Source organism: Rousettus aegyptiacus, unplaced genomic scaffold, assembly GCF_014176215.1.
Source record: "Rousettus aegyptiacus isolate mRouAeg1 unplaced genomic scaffold, mRouAeg1.p scaffold_m13_p_3, whole genome shotgun sequence".
NCBI lineage: Eukaryota > Metazoa > Chordata > Mammalia > Chiroptera > Pteropodidae > Rousettus > Rousettus aegyptiacus.
The window spans coordinates 164728224-164753682 of NW_023416306.1; the positions used below are offsets into that span (position 1 = coordinate 164728224).

Sequence of the window (25459 nt, forward strand, 5' to 3'; positions counted from 1 at the left end):
TTTCATCAGGGCCGATCTGACATCTTCTCCTCCCTGTTCATATCGAATGTCAGCCCTCTCCAGCTAGGATGAGTTCTTCAGTGTCGGGGCAGCAGAAAAGGTAACTGGGTAGAGATTCGGCTGCCTTAGGTTCTAGTTCCAAACCTACCACTAAACAGAAACAAGTCACAATGCCTCTGGGACATTTACGGAGCGTCTTCCTCCATAAAACGAGAGATAACAAACGCTGTGCAAGGAACACTGTATGCTCCTCACCCCGCCTCCGTGGCAGACAGCACCAACTAATCACAGCTCCTTCACGCAGAGCCCAGGTCAAGACCTCCTAACCCTTCTCCACAGGCACTCTGGGCAGCCACGGCTAATCCATCTGCACCGCAGAGGAAGCCCCTCCCTGGACTAAGAGGTTTCTAAGGACACTGTAAATACGGTGGGCCCCACAACACAGCACCTAGGAGACCACGCAAGTTTGGGAACAATTCATCCTTCCCCAGAGTAGCTGGACTCTGAACCGTTGCCTTCCTTAGGGATAAGACTCAGAAGGGTTCTTTAAACCGAAGCCCTTACAAATCCGTCTGATCTCCAGCTCGGCCTCTGCCTCCGCCACGTTCTAAGGTAACTCAAGCCCAAGCTCCCCCAGAGCAGGGATGTTTGTTCACCCCAAGTTCCACTCAGGGCCCAGGGCTGAGCCCTGATGCCCTGGGCCCTGAGGAAGCCACTCGGCAGGTGACGGAGAGAGAACACAGAAGATGGGGGCCACCGAGGTCAGGGAGGAAGAGCCAGTCTGCCTTCGGCCTGAGAAGTGGGTGCGGGTGTGAGCAGATGCTCCCTGGGTCCCGCAGATAACTCAGGGGAGAGACCAGCCTTCCTGGACACGATGCAGACTCAGCTACACCCTCCAACCAGGCCCGTGCTGCCAGGTGCAAATCCTGATTTACCCCACTCAGGACACACGGCGCCACCTGCCTGGGCCACGGCAGCAACCTGTGGCACCGGCTGGGAAGGAGGCCGCCACTGCCCAGGGCCTGTCGGTCACCCGCGACCCCTCAGGGAAAGCATGAGGCCCTCGCTCCCGAAACCCCTGCCCTGCACCCTCCACGGTGGGAGCCGTCCTCCCCCTTCGCAGCTCCTCGTCTGACCACAGTCCCTAAGGTCAGGTCAGAGGCCTCCTGAAGGACGCCATGGCTCTGGCTCCACGCTCCACTGCACCCCTGCTCAGCAGCTGTCAGGGCCCCAAACCCCAGGGCCTTCCTCCCGAAGCCATGGGAAGCTGGAAACCCGGTTGTCTGCAGGAGCCCCCTTCTACCCACCAGCAGCTCAGAGTGGGAGACGGGGTGAGAGTCACCCTGTGCCCTGACGCTGCCGGGTGCCTGGAGCAGTCAGCTGGACGGAGCAGTCAGCTGGACAGAGCGTGCTTACAGCCCAGGCCCACCGTGCTCCAGTGGGGGTCCTTGCTCCACTGGAGGGTCGGGCTAGAAACTTCAGGGGGCCATAAAGGGCCCCAGACAAAACCGGCTGTCTTTAATGGAGCCCTCCCCCGCCAACACCAAGGAAACGCAAGGCCCTCCCTCACTCTCCTTGCAAGGAACCCGAGCAAAAGGGGGTGGGGAGAAGGGAGGAGCCCAGGGCCGTCCTGCCTCCTCAAAGGTCCGGTAACTGACTGAGCCTGTCCTCATTTGCTGAGGATGCCGGGGAGGTATCCAGGTGTCCATTTACTTAGCCAAACCAGTTCTTGCTGCTTCTGCCAGACCCTGGCAGTGTGGGGCTTGGTCAACGGCGGTGGGAAACCGGACACCCCTGGGAACAGCGCCACTCTTGGGGACATGAAGCGCTGGGAAAAGACACAAGCACTCCCGCGGGTTATGAACCATTTTATTGTCGACTGCGAGCTGAGACGGGGAGCCGGAGTCGCCGACAGAGAGGACGTGCCACCGAAATGCGATCGCCTCAAACCACGGAGGCCCGTTTTTCTCACAGTGAGACAGAAACGAACTTATCTGTGTGCAAACTTCCAGCAACAGGTCATGCTGCGAACCCTGCCGAAGGGCAGCAGCCCTCTAGCTCCAGGATGGCGGCCAACTCTGCGCCGTGCGTGAGGGGAGGGCTTCCAGGGACCGCATGGCGCATCCTGGGAAGGCACTCTGCGGACGCCGCACCGGGGACCCCGCTGCCCTGGTGCAACCAGTAAGGCTGCGGTGAGAATCAACGCGTCAAATCCAAGCCACGAGGGTCCTCAGGTTTTCTCAGGAGGAAAGACCCCGACTTGCACTGCTAGGCTGTGAACTGGGCACCAGAAGACAGCAGCTCGCTACCCCGCTCCCCATCTCACACCTCGGACCCCCCTCGGCCACTCTCTCCTGCTGCTCCCAGAGCCAGCTGGTGAATTAGACTGTCAGTGTGGCGCTAATAAGCCATGTGCTTGGACTCTGGGCCCTGCTGTCCTCGCTTCCCTCCCTCCCTGGTCACACGCAGCCCCCAGGTGGATCCAAGCCCACTAGTGTGCCCTTGGTCACCAGACAACCCCAAGGGAGGACATACGGCTGCATCTGGCTGCATCTAGTGATGCTCCAAACCCTACCCCTCAAATCCACGGCATGGGGTGGCTCTTAGGTCACCATCCACTCAACATCAAAGGACAATATGGTCCCTACTTTCTAAAGAGAATTTGTTTTCTTTCAGAGTAACTTCTCCACATGAAGCAATGGAACGTGTACACTTAGATTCCCAAGAGCCTTTTCTAATGAGCCATGTCATGAGACCAGCACCATTTTCCTTTCTGACACAGAAAAGGCCCCCCAGGAGCACAGCACCCTGAACTAGTTTTGCTCTGAGGTCTAGGTGTGCAGGTCTGCAGGACCCCAAAGCATAGAACACCGGTGAAAAGCGCAGAACAGGAGTTTTACCTGTCGGACACAGAATACTTCTAACAACCTAGGAAAAAAAGAAGTCTACCAACAAATGTCATCCAACCACCGTCAGGATGAGTCCTCTCTGTCTCTCTGCCATACCCTGAGTTCTCTTGTCTCACTGAAACAAAGACCTTGAACACCAGAAACGCCCCAGTGGCCAAACTCCCCCTGCTCCGCATCAGACCATGGCCCTCGTCACCTCCAGTTCTGACACACAGTGGTACCCAGGCACGCGGCTCAGAGATGGGAGCCTCCTGCAGCCTCAGTGAGACAGGGAGCCAACAGGCAGGAACCAGCAAGGTGCCAGGTGACTTGCATGCCCAGCTCTGAGGTGGGGATCCCCATTCCCACTTGGCCCACAGGAAACCTGTGTTTGCAGACTGGCTTCAGGTCACCAGGTGGGTGGCTTTGAAGCCAGAAGCTGATGCCCTACCTGGGTGTGCCAAACAGGGGTCTGAGTATTCTGGGGTTTTAGAGGTCCATTTTTGTCCTCAGTGAGGTACAGGGCTCACGGCTTATGGCACATCTCCACCCACTTCCTCATCTCCTGGAAAACTATCCACATGCATTTTTATTTTTATTTCAGAGGCCACACAACGCAGAAGAAAACACTGCACTAGGACCAGAAAGGCCCGGGTCCCAATTTCAGTCTGACATCTCCAGCTGTGACCCTGAGCAAGCCACTCCACATCCCAGGGCCTCGAACCCTCATCTGTAAAATGGGGAAATAACGTCTGAGCCAATTACCTCATACGTTTATAGATCTTTTGATGACTGAGCGTTCTCTCTCTTATGATGAACCTACGATTAAAAAAATAAATGCAGCCAGAAGACTCACGTCAGGGCCAAGAGGCCTGTGTGTTTGCACAAGCGTGCACACACACATCCTCATCCGGGCCACATCTTGACTCCTCACTGCTGTGGCAGTGGACAGTTTCTGTTCTAGAGGCCAATCTGTGAGTTTTCTGCCCACACAGCCCACGTGGCAGGTTGTAAACATCCATAGTGCCCACGGTATGGTGTGAAATGTGACAGCTCACAGGGGAAGGACCCTCACCAACTCCCAAGGCCGGCAACCTTCCTCCTCATGCCCAGTGCCGGGGTGACCTGAGGGGTCCAGGCTCTGCTGTCATGGGCTATGGACCAGTCTAGTCCTCTAGACCACCCGAAGGGCCTTACAACCAACTACGGTGCCTCTGCTGAAGAAGCTGGCCCAAGCCCGCTGCGGGAGGCCGGTCTGGGCACCCTCTGCCATCAAGTGCAAGAATGGCAGTGACTGCCAACACTTACACGCCGAGTGCCTGGCACTCGCCTATGGATTTTAAATATTTTGATTTCTTTATCCTCAATCCAACCGTGCTGTGAGTCCCATTTTTTGAGGAAACTGAGGCACAAAGAAGTAGACTGACCAGGCCCAGGGTGATAGTAGCTTTTGGTGCAACCGTTCGTGCCAAAGATGCATGGCTGCTGGTGCAAGGACTTGTGTTGGAAAAGCAAATGAATTGCAGAGTTGGAAACATAAAATGTTTATGCAAAGATCGTTGAACTTGTTTGTGGAATTTGTGGTCAGGCAGTTTCAGCTCTGAACCTAGTGATGGTGCTTCTGAGTGGCGGGCACACAGTAGGCGCTCAGCGGAGGGGAGAACTCCTGAGAGGCAGCTAGCCTGGAGCTGAGTGACAACTGGGGGGACAAGAGCACCTAGGGTTTTCTGCAAAGCCCTGTCAAGGGGAAGGGGCTCAAGGGGACTAGAAGCACCTCACGCCCTGGACGACCTTTCTGGATGGCTAAAACTGGAAACGAGATTAATTACACACGTGACGACCAAACCAGGAGCAATAAGCTCATCTAAGAACTTTCAAGGTCTCTAACAACAGACTGCGTTTTTCAGCCTATTGTTGGGGGCTCGGGAACAAGCCTCTCAGGTTCAAAGGCCTGGGCTGCTAAGAGGAGCACCTGGAGGCTCTGCTTAGTCTCCTGCCCAGGGAGGCCCAGCACAGGGGGCAGGTGATGTTTAGGGCTCTAGTGAGTCTTTCCTCAGGGACCCCACTAAGGCCAAGCCTCCTGGGCAGCATGCATTGTAGGAATCACACTCTAGACAAAACCCCTCCGGAGCTGACAGCTGCCACACATGTCTGAGTGCTCCCTTTCTATCTCCTCCGAAGTTCCAAAGCCAGATGCAAACAAACAAACAAACAAACAAAAAAAACCCCGAGCTCCCTTGCCCTGTCTTTTTGGCTGGAAAAAGGCGCAGGAAGCAAACTCAGATGTACTCCAGTGGATCTGTCCACATTATGCAGATAAGCCGGAGCCACCCCCACGACTTTCTAGAAGGCTACTGAAGATCTCTGGCTGATGCCTGATGGGAAATACGGCAAGGAGGGGAGGAAGCAACTGCAGGGGACCGGAGCCGAGACCTCGGGTCCGGGAGTCACCTTCGCATCGCTGAAGGGACTGAAGGAAACCACTCGATGGCCCCATCTTTGTTTTCGCGTTTGTCAAAGGAGTTGCAGGCTGAATAGGGTTACTGGTTCTCAGCTGGCTACACATCAGAATCATCCCCTTAGAAATACCTAAGTGAACTTTTAAACCATATCGATACCCAAGCCCACTGGACCAGTTAAATGAGACCCTCTCACTCCGGGAAGCAGGGCGGGGAGGCGGGGCCCGAGGGCTGGGAACCATCACACTGGGCCACTCCTCACATCCCTTCGGACTTTAACGGCCACACACCAAAATAACCTGTTCTTAAACGACCCTCATTAAGAGTCACCCAAACCTTAACCCATTTATCGAGTCCCAGGGATGTCCCAACTGTGCCTCTGGCCAGCAAGCGGGAGAGGACCAGGTGGTAAGTGAGCCCCAGCCAACATCTGACCTGATCTGTCATGTCACATGGGAGCTGGGTCCCAGCTCTGCCGTTATTTACCATGTGGCCACAGGCAAGCCCCTGTCCTACCTCCCCACTACCTTGCCCCAGGGCCCGCTCCGTGTGAGGTGAGGGAACTGGGCCACCTCAGCCCAACTTTCCCACACTCCTGATGCGGACTCTAACCGCTCCGAGGTCCAGGCAGGTACCAGGCAGTGCCGACTCGGAGAAATGCCCTGGGCTAAGGTATCTGTCACGTGCTACCACAGCGACTCTGAATTCTGGCTGAGGGCCTCGGCCTTTCTTGTGCAACCAGCTGCTGTGACCTCGGAGACCAGACCATGACTGTGTCTGCTGCCCCGGGCTTCACTCAGACTCTCCCAGCAAGCTCTCAAACTGACCTGTAAACAAGAAACACACATGGCGAGCTGTCGGCCACTTGTGAAACACAGAAAATGACTAAAAAAGGATCGAAACACTCCAACGCACGACGTTCCAGCCAAATAAAGACAGATCTGTTCTCACAGCGGGCTGTGCCTCAGAAGCACCCGTGGGGATAGAGATGTTGGCTCCTCCCCCTCGGAGCCGGGGTAAAGGACTGCCTCGGGTATTAATAGCCCTCAGCTGTCCCCACGAAAGCCACAGTTCCCTTCCCAGGGAAGGCCCACAGAAGGACTGTGAACTATGAACCACTTTAATGTGCTGAGGAGGCAGGATGGTGAGGGAGCATCTGCCTTCTCTCTTTTTATGCAAAGATTTATTCTGATTACGATCATTTATGTGATAAAAATAGAAGGCAGGAAAGAAACTGCACAGGTTCCTGGTTCTGTGCAGTGAGTCAAAGCCTCCCTCGGGGGAAAGGCTCGTTGCCAGACGGGAAAGCACCTCTCCCCGAGGAACTGCTCACCAGCCCAAGGCAGGTGTTAGTCTGGATGCCAGCCCAGCACCAGATCTGAGGACACCGAGGGGTGCAGGGAGCACTCCTGCCCCCGCCCCGGCGAGGGTCAAAGCAGTTCATTTTAAGGCTTCAGCTGCTACTGGCCAGGTGGAGTCGGGCCTCTAAAGGTCCGGCAGGTAAGGTGAGAAAGAAAAACTGGCCCCGCCCTCCCCCTTCCAAGTCCAGACACTAAAATGGGAACAGGGGACTGTGTCACTTGACCCTGCCTACCACCTTCCTCCTCGCCCTCCCCGGGAAGTCGCCAACTGCTCTTCTAGAGAGATGTGATTCCAAGTTAAAGCTGAAGTCGCTGACCTAGACCCAAAAGCCTTCAAGGGGAAAGGGATGCTTCCCCGCCTGACAGTTTAATCCTGGTTTAATTTAAGCACGAACTTCTGAAAGGTCCTTACATCCCAGGACTATCCTTCATCAACAGGAGCATCTTGGCTGCCGGAACTTAAGATTCATTGCTTCTATGTGGAAAAACCCCTATGCTGACTCCAAGGGAAAAGGTTTTTCTTTTAAAACAAACAAGAAAAGGAAAAGGGTAAAAAAAAAAAAAAAAAAAAAAAACCACCACCAAAAAAAGCAAAAAATGCTGACTGGTCCTGCTCAGTAAGTAGATGTGCCCTGTCACTTAACCACTTTAAAGCCAGGGCTTCAAGCCCTTTGTGATTACAACACGTACATTCTTATTAGATGTCCTCTTCATTCCTTCAGAAAATATTTGAGACCGATGTCTGGCACATAGCCAGATGTTCCATAAAACCTTCTAGCCTCTTCATTTATGCTTTTAGCATCTCCACCTCATTACCATATTACAGAGGGTGGGAACCCACCTAACTCAGTGTAACACACGAGGCGAGGCACGCACTCTGTGCTAAAGTGCAGAAGTAATACAAGCGGGCGTCTCAGAGGTACCTGTGTGAATCTAAGCCCTCTGTGGCACGAAGCTTTGGGGCTGTAATGCAAGGGTTACTCCAGAGCACTCAGCCGTCTGACCTCTTAGTTTTCCAACTGGCTATTCCAAATCCACACTGCTAGACCCTAAGGGGTAAAGCCCACAGCTACACCTGCTGCATCCCCTGACGAAGCCATCGAAACCACCTTCCAGGTACCATATGCAAAAAGCCAACCGCTGGTCTCATTTTATTACAGGATTCTGGAGCCTGAATAAAACAAACAAAACAAAACTCAACAAAAAATCCAAATCGACCCAGAGTCCCAAAGCCCAGAGAATGGAGTAAAAACATCTTCCATCTTTTGCTTGAGTCACGCACGGGTCACCTATTCGAACCAGAGTGGAAAGTACAGTGGTCTCCAGAAAGAAAGGGTGTGAGTTCAGTCCTTTTTCAGTAAAATTTTGGTAGAACACACATAACAAAAAACTACATGAACTGCACATGAACATTTACTATCCTAACCATCGTTAACATTAAGTTCAGTAGTATTAAGTACATTCACATTATTGCACCATTCTCCAGAATTATTTTTCTCTTGCAAAACCAAACTAAGGTTTTAATGGGTTAAATAACAGCTCCCCATTTCCTCCACCCTTTCGCTGGGCCGACAACCACTATTCTACTTCTGTCTCTAAAATCTGATTGCCCCAGTTCCCACGTATTAGTGAAATCAGACTGTATTTGTCTTTTTGTGGCTGGCTAATTTCACTTAGCCATGTGGTAGCATACGTCAGAAGTTTTTTCCTTTTTAAGGCTGAATGATAGTCCATTGTACATCTGCCACATTTTGTTAATCCATTCACCCACTGATGGACACTTGGGTGCTTCTACCTCTTGGCTTTTGTGAATAACGCTGCTATGAACGTGGGTGTTGTTCTTTGCTTTTACAAGTCAAAGATGACTTCTAAAATCAGGTAGCTTCCTAAAAGACTGAAAGTTAGATTTTCCTGAGCATGCCATATTCCTTTTTATTTATTTTTGGTCTACTCTGGAGTTTAAAGTCAAGTTACACATCACACTTTCTAAACTCTTTCCAACCAAATCTGAGCATTCACTGTATTTCAAATTCGTATCATGAATTCCACCTCCCAACTCCATCTGACCGCTCCCAACCCTCCAAAGCCACCACAACGGCTATTCCCAATTGACCCTGTCCCCACCAGCCCGGCCATCTCCAGTGGTTCAAGTTCTCCCTTCCTGAGACTGTACCTATGAAGTTCTTCAACAGACTCATTTAAATGACCTGTGAACTTTGGCATTGGATGACCCCTACACCTCCTATGTGCCCCGGCTGCTTATGGTCCTGGAACTCTGAGGTCCTGACTTCAACCCCCCAGACCAAGGAGGACAACTCAGTGGAACTAGAGGAGAATCCTTTCAAAAAGAAAAAAAAAAAAAAGAGTAAGGCTTCGCTGGTCACATTTCCAATTACTTTCTGTTTAAAAACGCTGTTTGAGTTTAAAAGGACAAGATTAAAGGCTTGTCAAAGTGGCTTTGCCTTAAGAAATCAATGTGCCCCACCTTTCGAACCCCAAGGTCAATAAAGGCCCAGAATTTCAATATAGGTGATGCATTCAAGTAGGAACGTTTTAGAGGGTGGCCCATCACACAAACCTGTCCTGGGGAGTTCTCAGCCAGCACCAGACTCCTGGGCCGGCGGGGCACGGCCAGGCCAGTTGTGCTGTTCCGTTTGGACAGAGTGCGTGGAACCACGGCAGACAAATCCAAGCGAGGTATCAGCAAGCGTGAGGCCAGCCCTTCGGCGGCAGTCACTGTGTTCCTAGGCCCTGAGGGGCAAAGGCAGCCCACCAGAGTCCTGCCCTGAAGAAGCCTGTAAACTGGTGTGGGACACAGAGAAGGTGATGATGGTGATGATAAAAATAATTAAACTCGGGTTCAGAGCGCATGGGCTTCACAGAGGCAGACGAGCGAAGGAGCTGCAGGAGGGGGAAGTGCCGAGGCAGGACCAGGAGTGTGGGGGAGGGGGACGAGGGCGGCCCAGCTCCCCAGCTCCTGCTCTGCAGCAGGCACCATGCTGGGCACTTCGCAGGCGCCCGCGCTCTCTCTGAATCGTCACAACCCAGAGTCTAGTCCAGCTATTCCCATTTGACAAAGGAACCAGCTTGGAGGGCTCAGGCCAGGCTGCGCGTCCCAAGTCAGGGCTGGGGGGACTCTGACGGACACATGCAGAGGAAATGGAGGCCTGCCGTTTGCAGGACAAAAAGCACGGTGCTGTCAAGCCCCTGGGGAGCAGGGCGAAGGGCCGATTCGGGCGCAGGCAGGCTGCGCCAGGGTCACGGGTGGTGAGGAAAGGGGAAGCAGGACGGATCTGCCCACCTCCGCCTCCCAGGTGACCTGCTCCCCATCCTCCTCCGCTTTCCTCTGACGGTCGGGACAAGCTGTTTTGGATTAACTGCCCCCGGAGGCTAAAGAAGAGCCCGGAGTTACTGGAAACAACCGGCATTTCCTTCTTCCGGCATCTCAAGCTTGAGACAACCACAGCTGCGACCTAGTCCATTTCCATGGGGAAAATCCAGGTTTGGGAGTTCTATAAAATTCGAACGTCAATTCTCACCCCAACAAGGAGACGTAGGGGGTTAGAAGACCAACTGAGCACAAAAAGTGCCGAGACTGCTTCAAAGTTTCTGCTACCTCATGCAGCCACAATTCCACCCTTGAAAGGGAAATAAACTCCTCTGACTGGCTATAGGAACAGGAGGGTGAACCTGTTCAGTTGCTGTGGTTTGGAAAGGAGACATTTATTTTGAAAGTTTTCAAGTCATTAAGGCTGAACATCAGAAAGCTCAAGAGAGCCGGGCTGGCTAGACAAAGTTGAACACAATGAATTTAATTTCTACCCCCCAGGGACTGAGCTACCCCGTACCTGACATATGGCATCTCCATCAACAAAGCAAATACCACATGAAAAGCCTGCAGGTTGGCGTGAGAGCAGCAGGGAACCCTCTGGGGGCCGGGGAGGTTTCGAAGGCTCCAATCATGCACCCCTCCTCCATCCCCCTACCTCTCCACCCTGCCGGTAGGTCCTGGTCTCCCCCTACTCAGGCCCTGGAGTACCTGATACGAGTCAGGCACTGATGGGACACGGAATGAATAAAGCGGGGCCCTGCCTGCAGTTATTCAACAGTCTGAAAAGGGGCAACCGGTCAGGGACCTTTGCAGGGTCATTTCAGCCTGGAGACAGGATCCCGGGCCCCGGCCCAGTATCAAAATACGTTTTCTGAATGTAATGACTCAGTTTCTGAATTTCTTACTCCACTGAGTCCTGGCTTCTATTGTTCTGTATCTTGTCACTAACACGCTGATGGTAGACAGTGAAAGGCACACGAAGACAAAGGCGCAGCGCCTGCTTTTAAAGAGGTTCATTCCTGGCTGCAGAAAGGCTTCCCGAAGATAACATGCCTGAGACGTGCAGTACGCTGTAAGCACATAGTAAGATGAGGACAAAAAGCTCACACAGGAGAAAAACGTGCAGGGCAGAAGTCAGGCGCACATGTGCACAGGTACCGGATGGATCCAAACCACCCGGAGAGCGCGGCCTTTGGAAAGGCTCTTCCGTAATCTGCTCACTAACAAATGAATGAAGCATGGTGCAGAGGCAGGACGGCCCACACCCCTTCGGCTAGAGCCCGAGCACCTGATCCTCACCATCAGCCTAAGGCCTCATTACATCCTCCACACGATCCCTGAGGCAGGCACTGTGATGTCACCCAAGGCCAGAATGAGAGGTGAGCTCAAAGGAACTCATGCCTCTACCTTCTGCCTCCGCAGTCAGAGGCTTGCGGCTGCTTTTCTATTTGTACTTGGATTTGTGCCTCACGTCCTCCATCTGCAGAATACAGACCAAGCAGGGCAGCCCCTGCAGCGTCGGCCTGAGCGCGTGAGCTACTGCTAGTAGGGTGCACTGACCTGAGTTGTCTCATTCGAGCCTTGCAACCTAAAATGTGGCATTACCCACATTTTATAGGTGAAGTTAAATAATGCACGGTTAAGTCACTTTGCTAGTAACAGAGACAAACAAGTTTCTAGACCCTCGAAAGAATTAAATGACCCAACTCGGCACAGTAATGGAGCTCGCCCTTACTTCTGCCCTCCCACCTCCCATCCTGTTCTTCCCCCTGTGGCTTCACCTTCCTGACCTTCCCAGGACCAGAGAAGCCACCCCACAGAGCTGGCTCATCCACACCACTGGGCAGTGGCTAAGCTTTTACCCCCAGCTGAGAAAGCAAGCCTGAGTACCCCCTAGGGAGCCAACGTCAGAGTCACCTGGGAAGCAGCTAATGAAAGCCAATAGAGGCTTTCCCCCCAATCCCAAGTTGCTTTGTACCCCATCTCTTCCCATGGAAATTGGCCCCATATTTAGAACAGCATCCCTCTCCCCTTAACCTGAAACCCAACTGTAAACCAAGAGAACCCCTGCAGTGCACGGCTGGCGGCCTGTCACCCTTCTCAAACCTCCACCTCTCCTCAAAATAACACGGGATGTGGCCTCAACATCCCTACGGCTGAACCCACCAGTCTAAGACAAGCTCTTCTTCATCCTCGTTACTAGAAAAATAAAAATGAAATCACACTGTAAAGGACCAAGGCCCTGAACGCCACAGCAAAGTAGTAGAAAAACTCTGCCTTCATAAAAAAAAAAAAAAAAAACTGTTGAGTAACAAAAACTGTTATTAGCCCTGGACGTGAGCCACGCAGCCGGCTCCACAGGGGCAGCGCCTGTCCGGGCAAGTCCTCCAGAGGCTCCCTCTGACAAACCAGTTATAACACCAAACTCGCTGATCTTGGCAGTGAACACCAAAACCCACGGCAAACGAAGGACTTTTTTTCTTTTTAAAAACTTGAGAAATCCATTTCCCTCCTTTTTGTCACGAGCAGAATGGCAGCTCTGAACCACGTCCCGCCTTGCCGCTGTTCGGGGTCCCGTGAGACAAGCTGTGCTTCTAACTGCATTTTCAGAAACCGGGCCGCTCACGAGCGCGGTTCTGAACATGCGGGGAGCAAGACCTCGCTGGAAATGAGGCCAATTGGCGCCATCAAAAAGCAGCACAGCGTTTTCAGTCCTGGTTTTAGCTAATTTGCTGCTGCAGGCACAAACTCAGACTTCTTGCCCGACGATGGGGAGACCGCCCAGCTTCCCGCGCCCCACACAGCTTTTTCCCTCTCTCCTGTGCATGAACCTTCTGTGAAGGGCTCAAAAACACGCTTTTTAAATGAATGGCCATGAACTAAGAGAGAACCTGAGCAAAAGGTGAAAAGTAAATTCACAGCGAGAGAACATGTATCAGACACGTGAGAAAGTCCAGATTTGCAAACGTGAAGATCTGGGTGGGCCTTTGGGTCCACTGTGTGTGAGGCGTTTGGCCTCAGTCCCTGCGGGACTGACCAAAGTGGCAGCCCACAGGGCCCTCCGTGGCACACCGGGCGCCTGGGAGCAAAGGGTGAGACTCTGGAGCCAAGAGCTGTTTCCTCTGCATTAAGAAGAGAGTGGCAGCTCAGGGACAGATGGGCACTCCTACAATTCAAGGTGTGGACTCAAGGCCAGGAGGAGGAGTCCGCAGAGGCCACAAAGACTGCGTCTGTACACTCTCTCCCTCCCCTTCCCTCATCTCCTTGCTTTAAACCTCCATGGCCTGGCAGAATTCCAGCTCTGCTAATTGCATGCGACACCCCTTTTACCCCGCCCCAGCCTCTGCAATTAGCCCTGATTCTCAGCTTCCTGCTTCTCTGGGGGGTACGTGGTGGGGGGGCGGGGGTAGGTCTGGGGCCAACTGCTGCCTTGGTCCCACCCACGGCCCAGCCCAGGAAGTGGTGGTTTCAGAGGTGCCTGAAGCAATCCAGAACCTTCCTCTGGGGCTCTGCTGATGTGAAATCTAGTTAATAAGGCGGGGGTGGGGCTGGCAGGCAGGTGACCCTCCAGAAGCTGGCCCCGGATCCACCCCACCCTGCTGTCAGTGCAGATCACAGAAACCTCCGCAGAACTGCAGCAAGCCACTTCGCTACAGGGCTGAGTGGAGAAAGCTTGATTTTTAGAAAGAAGTTTCCCCAGGCAGCCACTGACCAAGAAAACGTGCAGCTCTCTGGGCTGTTTCCTTCGGTTACTCCAGGAGCCTCGCTTTCCTACTCTGCAACACATGGACAGCAATTTCTTCCTCACGACAAGGCTAAAAAGCCTAGAGCCTGGCTCACGGTAGGCAACCAGCCATTTTTCTCTCAGCCTTCTGATTGGGGCACAGAGCTGAATCCCAAAGTTCCTGGTTGCCATTCAACAGCCCTCAACAACTTTTCTTCTAAAAACAAAAAGAAAAGAAACCAAGTCCAACTGGCAGTCGCACGTCTTGCAGAAACAAAACTTGCCTCTGCAAAGGTTTGAGACCGTGCGGCACGTAACTGGAGGTCCTCACAGGTCAGGAGCAAACACCTCACATCTAGCGTGGACAAGAACCCTAGTGGCGCTGAAAGCTGCCGCCCTTCTGTGGCCCCTGTCCAGTGACTCAGAGCCACTGCCACGCGGCCCCCGCGAGGCCCTGCCTGGAAGCTGGGGGTGGGGGCAGAGCTTAGTTTTCTGGAGCCTGAGAAAGTGTCTTATACTCCAGAGATGTTTGCTCCAGGTGGGGCACTGAGCAAGCTGCTCTCCACAAGGCCAAGTGGCCGATATCCCCCATGGGTCTCAGAATTCGTCCCTCTCCTCCGTCCTCGCCTTGGTCCAGGCCCCCACGACCTGCCATGACTCCCTTCTCCCTCCTGACACAATCTATTCTCAATGTGGGTGCCATTGTTTTTCTTTTTAACTTTCCCTTTTAAAAGCTCTCCAGGGACTCCTGAGGTCTTCAGGATGAAGTTCAAATTTGTTAGCATGGCATCCACTGCCTAGAACCTTGCCATGTTCCTGGCCTCAGTTATCAGCACTCCCCAGACACTGTAACCTCTAGCCACTCTAAAGTGACTTAGTCAGTCTTCAGGCTGTTTTATGTCTCCATGGTCTTCGGGTGTTGTTACCCTCCCAGGACACCCGTTATGCACCCCTTTTCCTGCCAGTCTGGCTCTCTGTAGATCCTTTAAGACTCAGGTCAAGCGTCACTCCCTTTAGAAAGCTCCCCATGAACTCTGCCCTTCCCAGGCTGGGGAATTCCTCCTACATCCAGTGACATCCCCTGTGCACTGTGCACACACAGGTGTCACCGTGGTAGGTATATCTCACCTCTCCCACCCCACTAGATGTGAGTGTCTAAGGCAAGAGAACAGTCTCAAGAACAAGAAAAAGACAAAAGGAAGAAAAAGAAAAAGAAGAAAAAGAAAAAGAAAAAAAAGGAAAGAAGGAAGAAAGAAACAAAGAACGAGAGAAAGAAAAGAAAGAAAGAGAGAAAAAAAGGTGATCCTGGCCAGCCACACCCATCTCTCTGGGTCACCAGAGCTTCCTCTTCCCGCATTTCATCACTCTGCACTAGAGAGGATGAGGGCAGAGGGGTGGGGACAGGAAGCAGGGGGAAGAGGAAAGGAGGGGTCCACACAGACCACTGCCCTACTGAGAGGCTCACTTCCCAACCGTCTGAAAGGTTCTCTCTTGAACTTTACGCTGAAAAAGAACATTCGCAGGGGAGCTGGTAAGCTCCTGGGTCAAGTACGTGGCAGACAGAGGGCTCCCACTGCTGAGGTGGCCAGGGCACAGGGGCCCCTCTGATGAAAGCCCGGTCCCGGGGCTGACCCACCCAGCCTCACGGCTGTGCTCTCGCCATGCCACGGTCACCTGCGGCTGTCCTGCTGGACATTCCAGACCAGCATCCAATGATTCTCCGACACACGGAAGTTTGCCCAGACGTACAGTAAAAATAATCTCAGACCTTCATCCGCATGACAGAGACACAGAAATCAGTGCACAACAGCAATACAGAACCCTGCCTTCTGACAGGTACTGTCACGAGCACATACACAGGCAATTCGACAAAGAAAAGCAAAAGGTTTAAAAAAAAAAAAAAAGCAATTTGGGCAATAAGTAGCAAAAGTCTTCAAAGTATTCATGCCCTTTGGCCCAGGAATTCCATGCTAGGAATTTCTCATAAGAAAATAAAAACAGCTGTTGAAAGATTTAAGTACAAGCATGTTCACAGTGGTACTGTTTATTACTCTGAGACAGAAATAAGAGTGCTATAGCCACATGATGAAATGCCAGGTAAATATTAAAACCCTTATCACGAAAGTGTATTTTATGACATGGGAAAATGCTCACTACACGGTAAATGGAAGGGTTACAATCCGCAGCTTGAAACACACACTGGCACTCGTGCGCAGACAAAAAGTCAGAAAGCACAAATACCAAATGTTAACGACAGTATCTGCAGATGGTGAAATAATAAATTTAATTTTCTTTATATTTCCCGGTTTGCACTCAGAAAATATTTTTATAATCAAAAATCATAATTTTAATTTCCTCAGAATGTAGATTTAAGCCACAAAACCAAGAATATCCACCTCACAGGCCTCCTCTTTAACTCGGAGAGTCAGAAGGGGAGTAAGTCATTTCTCTTCTGCAAATGACTTATTCACAAAGCAAATTCCAGTGGTACCTGTACATAGGGCCTAAGCAGAGAACAAGCTCCCTTGCATACTGTCCCCATCTATCAAAGCAGGTCACGCCCCACCAGAGACCTCACTTTAGCTAAACCCTCCAGACCACGCGAATGAGAAGGTTCTGCCTGAGTCAACTGTGTTCCCACCGACAATGCCAAATGTACATTTCCTACTATTCTTCCTTTTGACAAAAGTTTCATTTTTCGAACAGTGCTCACATTTCTAAAGATAATTCTAATTTTTAGTACTCGGTCCCTCTTATCTAATACAACTATCGGAGAAAGCTGATAGGTCTCAAAAACGGGGCTGAATGGGGAAAACATACAGGCAGTGTATGTGAACTTTTACCTAAAGATATCACACAAAGCAATGTCTGTGTACACGTACACACACACACGCACCCCAAGAGTATAAAAATTGGAGCAAATTAATGATAGGGGTTTTCTCCAGGGAGGGATGGATAATTGGACTCGGTAGAGGCATACTAGGGACTTCTTTAGGAAAATTTTAACGAAAAAAAGGTCTGAATCAAATATCAAATATATTTATGTTCATACTTATTCTGAACAACAAATACACGGGTATTCATTATAACCATCTGTTGTTATTTTTAATTTTTCAAATCAGCGAAGGAAAAAAGAGATTATAGAAGGTAAGGCAACTCCGGAATACTTCTTGTGAGATAAAGGGCAATATGCTGGGCCTATTGGGCCTTCCGACCACAGAGAGACCGGAAGTCAGAAGAGCCGAGTTCAAAGAGTTTGTGAAACAACACTTCCTCGAGGTGATCTGAACTCTAAACCTGGGTTGTCTCTGGCCACCATGTGACTGGAATTTCAAGCCCACAAGGGCCCCGTCCTCTTGACAGATGAGCACTCAGGAGGCCCAGAGAAGGAGATCTGTCCCAGGGCAGTCAGTGAGGCGGGAGCTCAAAGACCCAGCACATTTCCCATTTCGGAGTCAGCCCTCCATGCGCCCGGGGGGTCCACGCGTGGACTTGACAACAAAGACGCACATCTCCATCAACACGCAAGGAATGTGTCCAGGCTGCTGTCCGCAGTACCGCCCACCCCAGAGCCAGAGGTGTCTTCTCAACTTCACAGGACAATTAGGCCCTAGTGGTTGAGAGAAGGCCAAGAGCACAGGTGTCCAGTGCAGGGAACGGCGGCCAGACACCGCGCACAGCCCCCTAAGGATGAGTGTGTCAGCTACACTGGGGCATTTCTGCTATACTAGCCTTATTTTATTTTCCTACTGGCTCCGCTATCAAACAAACTTGCATTTAATGTAAATACTCGACTGTGAATGTAAAAACTGAACCATTCTATAAATCCAAAATTTAATTAAGAAAAAAAGACTCAGAGCTCTGTGCAGCGGCAGTATTGCAGCCAATGAGGTTTATCCGAAGTACGATTATTGCTAAGATGAAAAGACAGATGAAAAAGAGCTTGGCTTTTGAGCAAGTAAAACCATCAGGTGACATTAGGCTCAAAGCTGACCAGCCAGGAGGCCTGAGACAGTATGCATGCAGTTCTGGGCCGGGCTTGCTTTTCCTCCAGGCCTCTCGGCAGACGCCCCGTTTGAGGGCGCTTGTCCTGGAGCTGGTGCCCCCCACCCCCTGGACTGATCAGCCCTTTCTTTACAATACAGAGACTGACCAGGTGCTCTCCTCCCAAGGCCCTGTCCAGCTCTGGCTATCTCTGCCCCTTCCCAAGAGCAACCTGACGCCTCTGGTCACCCAGTCCTCCAAGGGCTGCCGGGACCCTGCCTTCCTGTTCCAGGGCAGATGAGGTGTCTATTGTATGTGATGGAGGAGGAGTCGCCTGGTGAGCACTGAGCTCTCTGCACCCCAGAACTGGTTGATGGTGCCTCTTGTAGACATCACTAACCCAGGAGTTCCAGCATGAGGGTGCATCAGTCACCTCGAGGGCTGACGACGGACGGCAGGACCCCCACGACAGGTCTTCTTCAGAGGGGCCTGACGATCTGCCTTTCTAACAAGTTCCAGGTGTGGCTGCTCTGGTCTGGGGACCACACTCTGAGAATCCCCAGCTAGCCCACTGACCCCCGTGCTGTGGGACAGATGCTATGGCTCAGCTGGGGAATTTCTGAAAATGCAGATTCCTCATCCCAGCCCCAGAAGAGTCCGAGCAGCAAGTCAGGAGGCCTGGGACCCTGGCTGAGACACCGGCGGCAGACTGAACTGACCACGCTGGTTTCCACCCACCATCTGTCCTCTGGCCCAAGAAGGGGTCAAGGACCCTTTGTCTCCACAGGTTTTCAGAAGCAAAACTCGAGCTTCTCTATAAATAAACTCATGCTATTCAAGAGATGGCCCCCTCCTTCCTAACTGTCCCTGACCCTCGGTGCCTCAGAAAAGGACAGCGAGGCAGAACCGCGGCCTGGCAAACAAGACCCGGGGCTGGCTTCCGTGACTCTGATGTGTCTCCTGAAAAGCCACGGGCAACGGGGAGTCCCACTCCACTAGGGGGACGACCTCCTGCGTGCCCGGGGCCACACCAGAAGAAACGATGTCTGTCTTGCTTCATTCCAGCCCTCACAAGGGGACGCTGGGCAGGGCTTCTTTTAGAAAACCTTCTTGAAAGTCCCCTGACAATAACCAATTATGTTTGCACTAGAATGTCAGGAGGGAGGGGGACAAGGCAGGATATGCAATTGTATATATGGCACGACCACACCGCATAAAACAAAAACTATTCATGCAAAAACTGGAAGGAAGCACTAAAAATGCGCATAGTGATTGTTTTGGGGTGGTGGAGTATGGGTAGTTTTTCTTTTCCTACTACTTGTTTGTTTTCCAAGCTATTTACAAAAAGCACACACTAGTTATATGACCAAAACCTTATTTTACAATAGATCAGAAGGAAAAAATACACAGCCCAGCACTGCCCCCACGTAACCTGTGTCGACCCGAGAGGCAAGTGTCCGCCAGCTTTCTTCGGTGAGGACTGAGGGGCAGGGATGACTGCGGCCGTTAGCAAGTTACTCGGGGCCGGCCGGCGGGGGCTGGGGCTGCCACCACACCAGCCCTGACCTCAAAGAGCTAACAGGGCAGAAGCCAGGCAAGGACACGGGGTCCTCCTTTTTACCTGTGCGTCTTTCTGGGCCCTGAGAATGGACTAGCCACCTCTTTCTTCTTATGACAGTACCCATCTTCCGGAACTCTACGCAGTGCCCCCAAGAGCGGCAAACTGACTCCAAACTGACAGTCTCAAGCAGATGTCAGGCCCCTTTGGCCGGCGCAGACCTGGATGGTCCAAGCTGATCACCACCTGTGTGTGTCCAGCAAAACTAGAGGCGGCATCTGTGTGGCCAAACAGCTCGCACGAGAGCCTCGCTGCTCCGTGCTGCTCGCAGAGAGCGTGGCAAACCTCACCTCCACCGGAGGCCTCCGTCGCTGCCATAGGGAAGAGGTTACTGCCTCCCAGACACAGCTGAGGCAGGAGACACCTGACCATCTGCCCTTCTAACAAGTTCCAGGTGAGGCTGCCGCTGCTGGTCTGGGGACCACACTTTGAGAACCGCCCCCCCCCCGCGCTAACCACTGACCCCCGTGCTGTGGGAAGGATGCTAAGACTCGGCTGGGGAATTTCTGAAAAAGCCGATTCTTCACGCCAGCCCCAGAAGAGTCTCCACCACCACTGGCTCTGGCCCGCCTTGCAAGCCTGTTTTGAATCCTGAATTTCTGTATTTCGTGGTGACATCCTCCTTGGTTTTGATTCATCTGAAGCTCGGTGAAACAGGCCTTTATCCAAGCAACTGAGGAAAGTGTTTCCTGTGACAGATGGAGGCCAGAACTGCCTCATGCCTCCAGACCTTCCTCTACCTCAACGATCTCCCCTTCTCTCCTTCCCATGACCCTCCAAACATGGAAACTCCTTTGCCCACCAAAACTCCACTCAGGTGTCACTTCCTCCAAGAAGCCTTCGCCAACTCCCCCGCACTCCCATGCGGCCTGAGTTAGGGGTCTTGGCTCGTGAACCGTGAGCACCATCCGCTTCCCCTGGCACTCAGCACACAGCATCAAAACCATCGGCTTCCCATGAATGGTGCCTGTCGATAAGGGATCAAGACCCGAGTCCCTGAGAACAGCCAGCACGGCCGCCAGACCACCTCTCCACCCAAGTTCAGTGGCGGCACCATCGGCCCTGCCCAGCTTCCCCTGCCTGTGGCCATCGCAAGGGAAGCGCCAGCTGAGACGCACCTGCTATAGGACACCTGGCTCTGACGTGGGCTCCTTCAAGGTGGACAAGGAAATGAACTCACTTCGGCCCCACAGATACAGCTATCCCAGACCTCGCCCCGCCCCCTGGCTCCTCCTTAGCACAGCTGGCACCTGAAGCTAAAAGGATGGGGCTGGGTGTAAGCCTCCCAGAGCCTGCTCCGAGTCCACGGTGCTGGGCTACCAACAGTCCATGGGAGGAGCACAGGTGGCTTGCTGAATTGGCCACTCAGGAAAAGCACCCAGCACCCCAAGCCCCCCACCCCATACACCCAAGGAAGAAAGCAATCATCTCAGAAAGTCCAGGACGCTCTCCACTTCCTCCCTCTCCCAACCTTTTTCAAATTCAGGGTGAGTCAGAAGCAAGGGCTCCTGCCGCGACGCCAGCCCTCACCCTGCATACGGCCCAGCACCGCAGCACGAGGTCCACTTGGCAGCTTATCCGGTGGGACCTGACCTCATAACCAGACACCTCTGCACCAGGGCAGAGAGGGGATGCACCCAAACCCCTAACCGGGACCAAGTCACAGCCCAGGAAGCTGAGTGCGAGGAACAGGTCTCAGAGGCAGAGCCTGGCCAACGTCTCAGTGAGACTCCAACATGAATCTGGAAGGGACTTGTTCTTGAGCAGTGGTTCTCAAATCATGTTCCCCGGAGTCCCGGGGCCCACAGAGGTGCCATGGGAGAGGGGAAGGGGCTGAGCAAAGGGTACTAAGAACCCCAACCCCCAAGTCAAATCAGTCATGGGCTTCACCCAAGGTCTTAAGAAAAATCAAGATTGGGGAAAATTTCAATGCTAAGAAACGTTTGAAAACCAGGGCTCTGTGCGGCACAGTTGAAGTCCATACTGCATCAATGTCGGCCACGTGAAGATCATGAACATCACTGAAGGTTCTCGCCCGACCTTCCCAAGGCTGGGATGAAGATTTTAACAGCCCTTCACCATGACGCCCTCCTGCTGACCCACTATCTGCTAATGAAATGTGGTGAGCACGTGACAAGTGGACACTCCACACCGTGAACCCCAGTGATCCTGTGCAAGCTGGGAGCTCCCTGATTACATTCCTGGCCCAGCGCAACTTTCCTGTGGTCCCTTATCTCCCTCGGCCCTCTGAACTGCTCCTGCAGAAGACTCACTGAGCTGTGGGTGATAACCACGCCAGGGTGCCCCTCCAGAAGCCCAGTCCACACCTCATCTGACTGTGTGCTTGAGGCCACAGTTGTGATTCGCTGGACAAAGTTGGCCAAAAAAAAAAAAAAAAAAAGGACGTAAGTGAAAACGCACTTGCATCAAGTAGTTATCAGGCAGGTGCCTAACCATGAGCACCATTTCCTCCCGGCTTCCTGTGGGGAAGCCGTCCGAGTGGCAATATTGCCCGGGGCACAGCAGAACTCCAAAGGGACAGAGAGTTGCCCTTACCTGGTAGTAGGTCTTAATGTTTCTCACCAAGATGGTCAAGTTCTGAATGCGGAGGTTCACGTCATTGTTGACGTGCTTGTGGATGCGTTGATTTGTAGGCCTGGGGTCTCTGGGGGAAGAAACAGGAGAATGGAAATTGTGTCCCCAGCATTGGCCACACCTCCTTTCCCAGCACGGCAGTGCTTAGCCCTCTCCGAGCCTAGGTTGGTGTGAGGCTATGACAAGTGTGGCTCGAGTCGAACCAGTTCTGCCACTGCGGAACGGAGGACCACAGATGTCACCTCCCTGCTCCCCCAAGCCCCAAGCCCACCACAGGCCCTTGATCAATGTCATCCCCATTCCCACTGTACACAGCACCCATAAATCACAGCCAAACGCTAATGCAGACCCCAAAAGTTATGCTGCATAAAAATCAATAAACTGCTCCAAAATATATTTAAATATTAAAAGGATTGAAAGCTGAACTGAAATATGTAAATTATCTATCAAGATAAAAAAGGGGAGAGAATGGTATATTTTCTAACTTAAAGCAATAAAAATCCTTCGTGTTCCATTTCACATGGGTTTCCCACCTCTGGACCCGCAATGGTCTTGAGCTGCACCCGCTCATGATTTACATCCCAGGGACGCAATTCTATCTTTAAAGCTGACATCATCAGTCTGCGAGACTACACAGATTTAGAATACAACCTACGAGAAGTGCTGAGAGTAAAGACAAATAATTCATGTGGGAACCCCCCGAAGTGTCATTTATTTTCCAATCTCAGGCAAACGTTGGGTCTGGTTATGATGAAACTAGAACTCTGAATCAAGTGATTTATAATTTCACTCATCTCTGTAAAGGACATTTCTCAAAATTCTCAGTGTCAAAATTTGGTTTCCTAGCTGAAGAGAACAGACTCAATATAAAAGATTTAGCCGCCACCTCTCCACGAACCTGCTTTTCGTAACAAAGCCCTCCCCCATTTCTATCCCAAGACACTGGGAGGATGTCTAATTCAAATGAGGGCTGTCTTCACGGTTTCATCTGTCATGCGAGCCCTGTGATAAGGGCGCTGAGCCTCCCGGGGGGAGCTGGTATGACGGAAGAGAGGCAAGCCTCTTCCTCCTTCCTCAGTGACCCCCGCCTCCCCTCGGTAATGAGAGGAGCACCCAAGGGGAGCGTGGGAGTTAAGGAAATCAATGTCAATGCCATTTGACTCATTCTAAGTCGATAATTAATACAAAATTGATAAAACACAACCAACAAATAGAAGTCATTTCAAAAGATACTGGAAGCACAATTAAAAAAAAAAAAACACATAAGCAATTTAAATTTTGACCATTAAGTCATGATTTGATAGGTACACTACGAGTCTGCACACTGCACTGTGTGTAAACCCCTTGATGCATTACACTGACTCAGCCATGGATTTTATTCGGTCATCCTGTATCCCTTAAAATAGTCACATGGGTACCTTGGGGGCAACCGGAGGATCTTTTCAATCGTCATACGACAACATTTCTCATTGTTTCCACACAGTAGTGGAGTCTGGCCAAGCCATCTACTCATTACATGTTTCTCTTGGAGCCATTCATTACTGAGAAAATAAAGGTTAACGCTTCCGTGGAAATTAATTTAGAAATAGAGGAGGCATTCAGAACTTGAACTGCAAAGACATTTTTGGCTACAGAAGTGTACCTAGCATTACAAAATAATTTATCTTAAAGGTCCAATTCTCCTTCCTTCACTATGGATATCTTAAGAGATGAGAAGCAATTTCGTAAAGTGACAGATGTGCTCCTTAAAATAGCAGAACTCAGAGAACGTGCAGGGCTTTCTTGTTTTGTTGTTATTGTAGACCCAACTTTAAGTCAGATGGGACCACCCCAGGAGTGTCAGGAGCTGGAGGGCCTCGGCACACATGTGGATGTTCACCACAAGCACCCAAGTCACGGCCTGGGCGTCAGTCAGGTGACAGCAGGGAAGCCTCTGGTCATTCTGCTTTTGTTCTCACCAGTCCTGGGGAGCAACAGCTAACTGAAACAATACTCCAAGAGTCTCAATATTTACGATGTAATTAGACTAAGTATTATGATCACTAATACTGCCTCCTTTACCAAGGCTCTCAGGGTTAAGAGAGGTTATTAGGAACCAAACTGAAACAAAAGTCAACTATGCTTAAGGAAGGCCTGTCCCCACCCTGCCCAGCACTGTGTAACCTCCACCTCTCCTTGCTGCAGGAAATCGATCAAGAGCCGGATTCTCATCTGGGTCAAATGAGGTGTCCACTCTCACATGCACACCAGCACGTGCACGTGGGTACACAAACCCGGACCTCGCTCTAACGACAACAATGATTTATATATGCATAATCTTTTTTAATCCTCCCGAAATCTATAAACTGCCATCCCGTTATTACAGATCAGGAAATTGAGACTTTTTAAGTAATTTGCCCAAGATAACAGAAGTAGTGACAGAGAGGGGTCTTGAATTTGTCTGCCTGATGCCAGTCAAAGCTCTAAAAGTAATTTTCCTGAGACAGTGAAAAATGGGTCCAAAGAGAATCAGGCACCTTGCTTTCCCTTGGGTACCAGGAGGTACCCGGAGAATCTGCATTTACAGAGGAGCTATTCAGTAGGTTTTCCCAGGCATCTCCATCCACACCACTCAATGCTTGACTTTCATTCAGGAATTCCCCTAGACCTGGGCCTCCCCTGAAAGCTGAGCTCACAGGGTTTCCTGCTTCCAGTCACTGATGTCACCACGAAGCCAGGGCCAAGAGACTGCCACTGCAGCCTTCTTTGGTTGCCAGAGACAATGCCCAGGTGCAATCACGTGACCTCCAGCCAGCCTCCATATGGCTCTGAAGTATTAGGTGACACACCTCTTATCTGTGCTCCAGCAACCCAGTTGGCATATTGCTCTCTGCCATCTTGGAGAGAATTTATCAAAATAGGTGGACGACACAAGAGTGGAAGCTACTGGCGTGGGAGATAAAGCAGAACAGCCTTATCGTTACCTGCTAGTCAGCCTGACGTCTCTCCATTTGGCCGAAGCGAAAACAGGCTTCCCTTAAAGTGTAGGGTCGGATGCGGGGTTAGGACATGGGTCTCGGAGTTGTTTTGCCCTAGATCGCATTGGCAGAGTGCTAAGAATTATGCACTAATCTAGGAGACTAAGAAGCAGGAGAAATCTTCTGAGGTGCCTCAAATCCTTTCTGGATTTACGGTGTATACGTGAAAGAGTAACACTTTTTAAGAAGCAGACACTGTGCTAAACTAAACACACCACCTCATTTAATCCACACGATCATCTCTTCAGGGAGGTATTTCTCTTCCCATTTTACACGAGGAAACCAAGGTGATGAGTGCCTTGCAAAACATCACTCGGCTAGTCTGAGAAAGACCTGGCATTCGAACCCAGGCTGAGTATCTAGGCTGTTGACACTAAGGTGGGAATTCTTTTTTTTTCCTCTTAAATTGAGGGAATTTTTACATAGAGTAAAATGCGCATATCTTAAGGTAGAGCTGGCTGCATTTTGAAAAATGAAACATA

General features: G+C 51.5%; 1 protein-coding gene across 3 annotated transcripts in view; it reads right to left on the bottom strand.

Annotated features, from left to right (window-relative positions):
• Positions 1-25459, bottom strand: part of CCDC88C (coiled-coil domain containing 88C) — a 110029-nt gene that overhangs the window by 81590 nt on the left and 2980 nt on the right. For 2 of the 3 annotated variants that reach the window (XM_036238627.1, XM_036238630.1), the window contains exon 3: positions 21922-22030. In XM_036238627.1, coding sequence (XP_036094520.1) covers positions 21922-22030 — 109 coding nt within the window. Of the gene's footprint in view, positions 1-21921; positions 22031-25459 lie in introns of those variants that run through there. The other variant, XM_036238629.1, reaches the window with a different exon arrangement.